This window comes from Calidris pugnax, unplaced genomic scaffold, assembly GCF_001431845.1.
Source record: "Calidris pugnax isolate Ruff unplaced genomic scaffold, ASM143184v1 scaffold63, whole genome shotgun sequence".
Lineage (NCBI taxonomy): Eukaryota > Metazoa > Chordata > Aves > Charadriiformes > Scolopacidae > Calidris > Calidris pugnax.
This window is the reverse complement of record NW_015090852.1, coordinates 1975074-1986757: the sequence shown is the minus strand read 5'-3', so window position 1 is coordinate 1986757 and position 11684 is coordinate 1975074. Positions and strand designations below refer to the sequence as shown.

At 47.2% G+C, this 11684-nt stretch overlaps 1 protein-coding gene across 1 annotated transcript in view; it reads right to left on the bottom strand.

Annotated features, from left to right (window-relative positions):
* The window catches only part of XPR1 (xenotropic and polytropic retrovirus receptor 1), a 116223-nt gene that overhangs the window by 3216 nt on the left and 101323 nt on the right, over window positions 1–11684 (bottom strand). Inside the window, exons 11-13 of the mRNA XM_014943484.1 lie at window positions 3495–3661; window positions 3073–3212; window positions 2056–2277 (exon numbers count right to left, since the gene is read on the bottom strand). Of these exons, the coding sequence (XP_014798970.1) occupies window positions 2056–2277; window positions 3073–3212; window positions 3495–3661 (529 nt within the window). The remainder of the gene's footprint in view (window positions 1–2055; window positions 2278–3072; window positions 3213–3494; window positions 3662–11684) is intronic.

Genomic DNA, 11684 nt, shown 5'->3' with positions numbered 1-11684 from the left:
AGGGAGTTGGAGAGAGCAATAAGGTCTCCCCTCAGCCTCCTCTTCTCCAGGCTGAACACCCCCAGGTCCCTCAGCCTCTCCTCATGAGACTTATTCTCCAGACCCCTCACCAGCTTTGTTGCCCTTCTCTGGACCCGCTCCAGCACCTCAATGTCTTTTTTATGGTAGGGGGCCCAAAACTGGACACAGTACTCAAGGTGAGGCCTCACCAGTGCCGAGTACAGGGGGACAATCACCTCTCGGGCCCTACTCGCCCCAGCTGTCCCTCAGCATCCTCCTCCCACGGCTCTGCCCACGCCACACCACGATGGCCACCTTGTGTGCACGGACAATGCCCTCTGCCGGGCTGTGCCGATGGCCAGCCAGGGACAACTGAGGCAACGCTGGGCACACTGCATCCATCCACCCCTCCCCACAGGACTCCCTAAAACCTCTGCAGCAGGTGCTGCAAATCCAAAGCAGCCTTCCCGCTCGACCCGTCACTGGGCTGCAGGAAGGTACAGCGGCTTATTTGGGAATATCAGTCACAGAATCTTCATGGTTGGAAGGGACCTCTGAGATGATCAAGTCCAACCACTAAAAAACCCACCCAAAAAAAGCCCACACAAAACCCACGAACAGACACAAATCAACAATTTCAGGCACTAGAGCATGCTCTGAAGTGTGATGTCTACATGTTGCTTAAATATAGACACAAATCAACAATTTCAGGCACTAGAGTATGCCCTGAAGTGTGATGTCTACATGTTCCGAGTCCAACCACTAAAAAACCCACCCAAAAAAAGCCCACACAAAACCCACGAACAGACACAAATCAACAATTTCAGGCACTAGAGTATGCCCTGAAGTGTGATGTCTACATGTTCCTTAAATATCTTCAGGGATGGTGACTCCACCACCTCCCTGGGCAGGCTGTTCCAGTGCCTGACCACTCTCTCAGTAAAGTCATTCTTCCTAATATCTAATCTAAACCTCCCCTGACACAACTTTAGACCATTTCCTCTGCTCCTGTCATTATTCCCTTGGGAGAAGAGGCCAATACCCACCTCTCTACAACCTCCTTTCAGGTAGTTGTAGAGGGCAATGAGGTCTCCCCTCAGCCTCCTCTTCTCCAAACTAAACATGCCCAGTTCCCTCAGCCTCTCCTCATAGGACTTGTTCTCCAGACCCCTCCCCAGCTTGGTGGCTCTCCTCCGGACACGCAATATGCTTGACGTGCCCCTGTTTGCTGCACGTCTGAGGGGTAAATGGATGTGGTTGTAGGGAATTCAACCAGGCTTTGGCCCACATTCCCTCTTCATAAAGTTTTCCAGTCTCCAGAGGCCACGTGAAGACTTGTTGGTATTGGTCATATCCACATAACTCTAAGCCAACGCGGATATGAGACAAGCATGGCCTGAGGGCTGCGTGACAGCTACAGGATCCTTTTCCCCCCACCCACCCCTCCCATGCGATGATGTGCTGCAGGGATTGCACAACACTCCTGACACAGCGTGCTTCCAAATGCCTGGAGCACCCTGTGATGGTGGGAGAGCAGGCACTGCAGTGAAGATAAGCAGTCAAGAGGTTCAAAGCTGGGGTGGCAAGGTGGGGAAACGCCTAGGCTGTAAGGAGGAGGGGTGGAATGAAAAAATGCATGGGTTTAGATTTGGGGGAGGAAGGGGTCTTATATCTCATATAGGAATTCTTAATTTAATGATCACTGATATCTTGGAATGGTCTGAAGCCTGGAAATGGTTGGCTGATGGGAAACTCTCTTCCAGGTTTGGATTTGCAGCCTCTGGCAACTGCTATGGGCTATTTTTTACTGGAGGGGAGTTTTGTAAAGGCAACTCCCTCATCCAGTGGTTTACCAGAACCCCAAGATGATGTAAAGGACAGATCAACTCTCCGGCAGAGAAATATTCATTTACTAATTGGACAAGTCCTCCCTTTGGAGGACGATTTTGGCTGAGATCTTTGTGTGATTACCCAGTCTGTGAACGGCCACCGAGTATTAACAACAGCTCTAACACATGGTTTGGTTTGTTGCACTAGAGGAGAGGCAAAACATACTGTGAAGCAAGACGGGGTCTGCGCAAGGACACGCTCTGGCTGCGTTTCCACTGTTTGTTCTTGCGGCGGTTTCGTACACCATCTTCCTGGTCCATCATCTGATCCAAGAGCGTCAGGTCATCGGCGTTGAGCGGAGCCACGGAGATGTCCCTCACGGCACGGAACTCACCACAGTTGTTCAGGTGCTCGTTCTCCAGACGGAAGAAGTTCCACACAAACCGCCTGGACGGAGAAAAAATGAAAGTTACCAGTTAAGTTCCACTTTTACAGGCATCGCCCGTGTTTGACGAAGCACTGGTACATGCATCTGGATATGACTGACTGTTCTCACTGATCAAAGTGCCTCTGGGTACACGCTGGTAGTACAGAGAAACAGCAAATGACTACCAGCAGCACCTGCTACAACATCTTCCCAACTCTCTGGAGAACCACAGATGTCTCAGGCTTACTTATTGTCCTAACGATGACAGCCCTAGTCTGGACAGCACGGAAGCACCAGGTGTTACATGCAAAACACAACCTCCGCCATCTACATGAGTGAGGTTCAGCTTCAAGGGCTGTTACTCATCTTGAGAAGTTGTGGGGGCAGATCTCCAGCGAGAGGACAAGTGTGTGAAGAGCTCTGAAACCTTGTAGAACCCAAATTACTGTTTGGAAAAGCAGCAGAGATTTGAGAATAATTGCAAGCCCCAGAATCAAGTTAAATTTCATCTGGAGATTGCAACAGGGTAATTTTAAGGACAAATATGGTAAAACCCATACCCCTCAAGATTAGGTCTAGGTTCAGAAGAAACTGCAAATGCAGCATGAAGGGCCCACCCCCGCGCTGCTCCAGAGCCCCCTACAGCTTTCTTTACTCAGCACCCTGTTTGGATTTAATGTTCCTGTTAGACATAGTCTTCCATTTCAAGGACCTGTACCTTCCACATCCAAGGAGCGAGGCACTTCCCACCACGCTGATGTTATACAAGTAATAAAACTGTAAAAGAAATGACCTGTTCAGTCAAGGAGCCTTACCGGAATACCTCCAGTGGGGCAAATACAGTAGAAATGATGTCCCCAGCGTACGGAAAGATTTGCATGGAAGTGAGGGAGATCTGGATGGTCCACGCAAAACGCAGGATCACGTCTTCTACAATGGCACAATAGTAGTATGCCTGAAGGACAAGACAGACAAACAGGACAGCTCATGGTACACGCTCTGCACAGAAGACAGACCTCTTCAGACCTTCAGGAAGATACAGAATTTGCTGCTCAACCACTAGAAAAGTGAACAGTACGGAATGACCTCTTTGAAACAAATGAACTCTACTGCTAGGAAACCCCAGCCCACAGCATTTTGAAAGCACCAGTGGCCAACTGCAACATGCTCTAAACTCAACAAGTTTTGTTAAAACATCAAAAGCTTTCTCTAATATAAGAGCAGGCTGTATACGCACTTTCTGTGGGTAGACAATTCCTTCTCGAAGAAAGGTATTTTCACCAGCATTTTTGTCAAAGAGACCCCAGTCCATCTTCAGGTCCCAAATAAGGGTATAGCAAGAGCTGATGAAATAGAAGATAATCCACAGGTAGAAGAACACTTGGGTGTCACTGTGGTTTTTAGCTGGAAAAGAGAAGAACATCACACTTCTGTAAAACTTAAAGCAGATTGCTTCTTAAAACAGCTACAAATTGTCTGATGGTGGAAATAACACCCCTTTTATTCAAGTTCTGGGAAGATCAGGCTAATTAACCTGAACCAAACTGAACGCCCTGCCTGGACCAGCTTTATATTGTCATTTAAATTCCACTTTCATCTCGCCCAACGTTTTGCACTTCTGATTGAAGTTTGCACTAAATATTTTTGTTTTCTTGAAGCGTGTGGTAGACTTGTGATTCTAACTCCGAACAGCAGGTGGAAGCTGAGGGCCAGATTTCACAAAGGACACAGGCTCGTACAAAGGAAAAGCAAGGAGGCAGTGCTCACTTGTGAGGGTTTTATAAGGGACTACTTCAGTTTGTCTAAATATAAACAAATGTGAATTAGTGCACTAAGGTCTGGAAGAGGATGGGCAGAACAGGAATTTCCACTAGCCATTTCAGAGGCTCTGGTGGCAGGGGAAAACAAGCAAAAAGCAGGCAATACATTAACATGTATGTATAAATCCCAAAGGCGGCTCTATACAGAGTTTTAAATGCCCATATAGAGCTCCTCTTGTAAAACACAGGACTGCAGAACCTAAGCCTGATGACTTTTGGATATGTTTCTGCAACTAAGTTGTTTCCCATTCCCCTCTGAAAAGGTTACCCTGCTCGCTCAGTTCAGCTAAATTTCTCTGTATCAGTCAGCTGGGTAAAAACAAAACAGATTGAGTAATTCTGTTTGCTTTTAATTAGCAAATCTGGGCCATAAAGTTCATAAAAATAAAAGTGATTATAATGCTTTGCAAGGCTGAGACACTTTGCATCTGGCTGCTATCAGGAGTCTTTCCTCCTTTCTGTGCAGCCACTGCAATTGCTCATTAACCGATTCTTTCTCAGACAGACAGCAACGTTTCTAGCACAAAAAAAGCCATCACATTTTCAGCCTGAACCCAATGCCAGGGTAAGTGACAGCACTGCTTTCCATATACGTGGCTTTATAACAACAGAATCCCCAAAGCCGATCACAGAGGGAGCAACAGGGCAATTTGCTCTCTCCTTCCCTTTTTGTTTCTAACAATTACAATATAAACGTAATGCAGCACTCCAATAAAATTAATGGAGATGAAAATGAGAGGCACCGTGTAAGAGTACATCCCTCCCATTATGCCTTTCAGGCTTCCTGGACATGATGTGCAGGATATAGGTCAAACACACACGCTCCTTCTGCTTTCAAAACACACCCCCTAAAGCAAACCTATTAAAGCCACTTACGCGGCAAAGCCCGTCTGCGGCGAAGCTTCACGTTGGCTGAGGAAAAGGACATGAGCTCTGCTGCAGCCCTCACGGTTTGACCGGTTTCCCTGCTTTTGTGCCCAGTGGGAAGCCTTGGAGGAGTAACCAGCATCCTCCCGAGGCTCAGCTTCACCCAGGGACAGGTCCACCATCACACCAACCATCACACCAACCATCCGCCACCGCAGAGAGCTGTGACGTCGCCCGGGAGCAGGCAGCGACGTCCTGCAGAATGTGGGCTCTGATGCCCAGGTACATTAATGCTGCTGCTTGGAACTACCTCTCCCATGGCATTTTCAAAGCGTGGCTGCCCACAAAACAGGAGGCAGGTGAGGTTTTTGGAGCTCAGCAATTAAGGCTCCCCTGTGAGACTTCATTCTCCCCCATCAGCTCCTCCAAAGCCTCCACTACATTATTTCATAGAATCATAGAATCATCTAGGTTGGAAGAGACCCTTGGGATCATCGAGTCCAACCACCTTCCCTACTCTACAAAGTCATCCCCTACACCATGTCCCTTAGCACTGCATCTAAACGGCCCTTAAACACAGCCAGGGATGGTGACTCCACCCCCTCCCTGGGCATTTCAGGAAGAAAAGGCAGACGCTGACATTCGGTGACTCAGAGACACTAAGCCTGTTCTTTCCAGTATTATTTTTAGCTCATTAGATCTCCACGTTTAGCTCCCATGACCAGAGCCCAAACGATAATTCAGAGAGGTAGTTAAGGAGTTAAGAGCTTTCAAAACATCTAAAACACTGCCCTGTGAGGCTTCCTATCAAAGGAGTTAAGAGCTTTCAAAACATCTAAAATGCTCCAGACTACCCTGTGAGGCTCCCTATCGCAACTTAGGCTTGAAGATTTGGTCATGCTGGTTTTCTTTTCCCTTAAGGACAGGAAACAAATAAACCAAATCTCACTCCACATCTTCATGGAGCAGCCATGGAGAAGGCAGTGCAGGTAGCACCATCCATTGCCGTGCCCTGCAGGTGCAGGGCTGAAGAGCAGCAAAGCCCAATGACTGGGTGTTCCTTTGGAGTTCTCCAATCATGGAGGGGACAGTCTGACCCTGAAATATCATCCCAAACTATGTAAGGGGCTAACAAAACTGTATCCTAAGTTGGAAATTACCTAGGAAGGTGATTGCAAAGGTTCATACTGCTTAAAACCTAAATTGCTTTAAAGGTTATCGTGTGCGATTATGGAAAGGAGTACCACCAGGAAGAAAAAGGCCCAAGTAAGAAATCTCACGGCATTAATCTCATCAACCTCAAAAGGTTACCCCGGCCTCAGCTCCCTTTTCCTGGCCTATCTTTGCAGCAGTTTTTTCAGTGGCACCTGGGGTCACACTGCTTGCCCCTCGCTCCTGCTCGCTTTCTCACCAACCAGCTCTGTAACGCATTCAGCTCCTGAAAAAACTCATTAAAAAAAACAAATCACTCCCTGGTAAAATGCTCTAATCAGAACTAGTCTATTGTCTTTAGCCTTGGCCTTTGAGTCCCTTCCTTTAATCACTTATCCTCCTTTTCCTCCTGCCTGCAAGTCTGTTTGATACCTTCCTTCCTTCCGTCCTCATTGGTATTCAGCTGGTGTACAGAAATATGTTACTGCTTGAGGCAAGCAATTATATCTCAATCTCCACTGGCTGGTCCTAGTGGCCCTCTTCACTGCTGCTCAGGGGGTTAGAAAATCAAGGCATTCATATTCTGCCCAGAGGCTGCATCTCCTCCTGACCAGCTGTTTTTTCAGTAGCAATACATACTTGAGCATATGTATGATGACGTCAGGGTCTATTTAAGCAGGAACCATTTCGACCTGGGTTTTTTCTTTGTTTAATGTTGTGCTAGAAACCACCAAAACCAATTAGAGATTAATAGGCGTCAGGGTCTATTTAAGCAGGAACCATTTCAACCTGGGTTTTTTCTTTGTTTAACGTTGTGCTAGAAACCACCAAAAACCAATTAGAGATTAATAGTCTCAGGATGAGGTAGATCTCAACCTCCTTCAAGAGGGAAAAAGACCAAGTCTTCCACATCCCATGGACTGCAGCAACCCACTGGCACCACAACTGCCGGTCCGCCCAGCGAGAGGTGGATGAAGGACCTTTCTACTCGATGCTTCAAAGGGCACCGTCATTGACATCCCATGGACTGCAGCAACCCACTGGCACCACAACTGCAAGAGGTGGATGAAGGACCTTTCCACTCGATGCTTCGAAGGGCACCACCACGTAGCAACTTCCTAAATTATGGGTTATTCAAATCAGCACGTGCAGGACAAAACACCGTCAGCACAAAACTCAATATGTAAAGTTGCAGGTGCAGCTTTACAGCTTTACCCTCCCTGCTGATGGGCAGGTTTCTGCACATGCTCACATTAGCATGTCTGCAATGTGGAGGTGTTCACTCCATCAGAGGCTATTCAAGCTGGCAGTCCCTGCTACCTCCACCTGCTGCAAAGCCAAGGGGAAGCAGTGCACCACAGCGGCCGTTTGCAACCTCCACCACACAATTTCCATTAGCATCCTCGGTTTACCCTATAAAAGGCGATGCCAGTAGGCACTCTGCACAAATACACCTACAAACTGCCCCAGAAGGTCAACTAGATAAATAATGGAAGGCTTCCACCTTTGAACTGAAGCTATGAATGGCCACAGTCCCAGAAAACAGCCGAAGGCACTTGCGGCAGCAGAATTTACTGCCTGCAAAAATTGCTGATGGACAGTATCTTGGATCCCAAACCCAGCCCCAGGGGACACGGTATCTGACCAGCATTCTGAGACAATAATACTCTGCAGAAATTATAGCCCCTTCGAAACACAGGCAAGAGAAAGGTTGCTTTCCATCCAAGATAGACAGCAAATAACTATCCCGAACGCTGTTAATATTGACTTTACTTCCAAAGAATACTATCTGTTTACCCTGCTGAATTATTCTGGGGAATGTAAACACTATATACTATTCAACACAGCAAAAATCAATGCCATGTATTATTGAAGATCTGGATAAGAGCACAATGGCCCTCGATAAGCGCCCCCGGTGTGTCAGCCACTGCAGCTGGCTGTGGTTTCTGCCGCTGGTGAAAGCTGTGATAAAAGCTGTAAGAAGCACGAGGTTATCAGGAAACACAGGCAGGTAAAGCCCCGCTACGAGACAGAACTAACCCAGCCACAGCAGCTCTGCCTCCAGCATCAATTAAGAACCTCTTGGCCATGGCACGCCAAATTCTGTCTCCTTTGATGACCAGCCTTTCAATCTGATTTAAGCAGAACCAAAACAACAACAAAAAATGCATATATTTACAGTGTGCCAGCCAAGCACAGACACCAGAGCACTGAGCAAACACTTTCTGCCACCGGGTTAGCCCGGGGATGACATGTGCCCATTAACTCCATCCCAGCACACAACGGGAGGGAGGTGACAGCCAGAAGTGACTTATCTACATAAAGAACTACCATCAGAATGACATCCCGAAGCATTTGTCTAACACCTTACTGCTTGAAGCGCAGCATCACCCATCCCTCAGTAATTATACATCTTAATGAGGGAACAGCAGCAGTGCTGCCTTGCTGCCCAGCCAGCACGTACTGCTATTTAGTGCTGATCAATGGCAGAGCCCTGACATGACAGTGGACTTAACACAGTAAAAAGGCAAATAACCCGGAGGAGCACACAGAGGACTCGCCACCGTGCACTGATGGGCTTCATCAAATACCAACCCTTTCGTAGGAACAACCTTCCCATTGGATTCTGCAAACCTCTGCTATCGCCTCCAGGCACAATTTAATGCAAAGCAGCAAGAATCAGCACAGCAAAGAACTGTCAGGAGGCAACATCTCGTTTCTTCTTCTAGTTAGATTCTACATTTGTAGAGCAGGGAAATCCCCAAATCGTGTTTTGACTAAAAAAAAATAAAAAATACTCTGCATTTTTGTGTTGGGTTTGTAGGACGATACGACTGTGTCTGATTTCAAGACATCACAGGGATCTCATTGCTCGCACCTCACAAACAGAAGAATGTGATTTAATTACAAACAAGAGGAAGCGCATCAGTATTGACTGGAATTTGATCTGATTCTTCTTCTGGTGGCTTTTCTAGCGTCTGAGAAGTGTTCCTGGGGGATGTTTAACTGCTGCCTTGAGGAGGATGGGGTTTCCAATCTCACTGCTGGCCAGCGGTCTCACTAACAAGAATATGTGAATTCACAATCAGAAATAAATAGCATGGTAATCAGGGCCTTCACTGAACAATTTAGGGAATGGGACACAACGTCATCTGGTACCTCCATAGTGTTTTGAGATCCAAAAGCAGATTCCTTCAAAATAATATAGCAACACAAAAAAAAAAAGAAAAAAATTTGTTGGGTGATTGCATCTCCTAGATTTCTGCAGTACCAGAGTTCCAGACCTGCACACATTTGAAAGGAAAATCACTTGTGATGTAGTCAGTAGCTTTTCTTAAAATGTTCTGCTAAAAAAAAGGTCAGGCTTCCCCCCCTTAAGTGCCCACAAAATGAGCTATCAGTAGGCCATCCTTTTCACTTACACCTTATTCATTAGTGTTCCTGCTTCTCCAACCACCTTTAACACTAAAGTGTATTAAGTGATAAAAATGGTACTATTAGTCCACTTTCCAAATCCCAGCTATTAAAATCCACCTCTCAGCTGCAATCTGGAGAAGCGAAGGCATGAATCACTCAAGAGGCAGGGTGCCGAGGTTGCCTCTCCCCCACGGCACGGCTGCCGGCGCCGGGAATTGTCCTGCTTGACATCTGTAGACCTACAAACCACGGGGAGATTTCCCTGTGGGATTTTATGCCTCATTTGTGCTGACGTTTGGGGTGCTGTGGCAGTTCCCAAAATCCTCCCCCCAGGCTCCCTGCTTCCATAGGCTGCCATCTCATCTCACTTTCCCCGCTCACTTACCGGCCAGTGAGCTCCTGCCGGCACCTCCACCCTGGCCATGGTGGTCCTGCTGCAGCCCTACCAGGGTGCTCCTCACCCTTCCCAGCAGCTCGACCCCGAAGCACCATCACCAGGATGGGTGTCTAAGCAATTAGAGGAGCTGACACGCTGGTGTGGAGACACCACGCTTGCTCAGGGTGCCACAGAGACCCACGTCAAAGCTGGGAGGAGGTCAGAAGCCAGGATGGAAATGTTTGCCCATGGCAATGCCTCCAATTCTTCACTAATGACACCGCTGCTGCTCTGATGGAAAGGATCAGAAAGACTGGCTAATGAACACAACTCATTACTGAAGGCCTCCTGGGCAAGGGATGACAGGGTTTCAGACAAAAATTCATCCTAGCTCACAGCAATGTGACAGACATTGCACGTTTCGGCTCCAAATAATCATCCTGATGGAGCTGCCAGTGTGCTGTGCTAAGGCAAGCCACGCAAAAACTGCAATTATTAAGAAAGAAGCCAGTTAATCCCATTACAAAGTTTGTTTTACTTCACGAGCTCAATCCAAGCACTCTATAAGGCTCTTCTGACACCTAAATCAAATGATCTGGCTTGCACAGTGCTGACAGCTCGTCCAGCGCTGAGAAAGGGGGGGAGAGATAGGAGATCGTGTACCGACACACAAGGGATAAGCTAGGGAACAGGATCTCACAAATGCTACTGGCTTCATTTTTTTGTGATTTTTTTTTTCCAAGTTTTGTACTTTTTTAAAAAAAAGAAAGATTTGTGCTTGAATTCAGTATGTCCACTTACTTTGCCTTGCTCCACTCCCTAGAAATGAAATCACATTTCTCAGTGGAGGTACTATAATCCGTTGCACTGATGACTGATTTCTGCAAGAGTCCTTTCAGTCCTAGCTCTCACATCACCTTGTTCTCCTCTCCTGCAGTAACCATTTAGGATCACAGCTAATTATTGTTCCACCTACTGGCACGTTCGCTCCACAGGGGCTGCACCCTGCAGTTTCTAACATGGAAGCAATAAGGGCTAAGTGACACAACCCACTACCCAGTACTTCAGCTGGCAGAGAAGAGCAGAGCTAAGGTACAGTCAGGTGTCCTCCTGCAGCTCCTGGTGCAACAGCTTGATGTTAACACCATCCTCTCTCCCTTCCTGCTGTATGTCACCATCCTTCTCCTGGAAGTCATACTCCTCCACAGGGGAGCTGCAGTGGGACAGAGTGTGGAAGAGCCAGCCATTCGTTCCAGCATGGAGTTAGCTACGCCAGCCCGTATCACCACTGGTAACAGCTGAAGCCACTGTGATTAATGAGGAGTGGGTAGCAGTTATGAGATCTGGGAATTTTCCACCGCATTTTCAAAAAGCAGCACATTTCCCCATTCATCTTCATCTGGTCAGACCTGGTGGAACCTCTCTATTAGGAAGGGATGGTCCAACGCCTTCCTGCAAAAGCCCATTAATCGAGGGATGACTCCTGCCTTGACAGTTCACATCTCTATTCCTTGGCAAGGCAAGGAGTTTTCACTGTTTTCTCTGAGGGTGGCTTGACAAAAAAACAAGTCACACATCAGTGCATCAGAGAAGCCCGTTACTGAAGCGATGATGAGAACACAGACAAAAGCACAACTCTTTAGAGACAGCCCTATTTAGTCAACTTCTGTATTTTTAATGACTGTAAATGTCCTGGGCTGTTTAACGAGAAAGTGCATGGCACATTATCTTAAGACTGACCTAAGGCTCTCCACAGCACTTCCAAGCTGATGACAACTAGTGTTCAGCAGTCTTA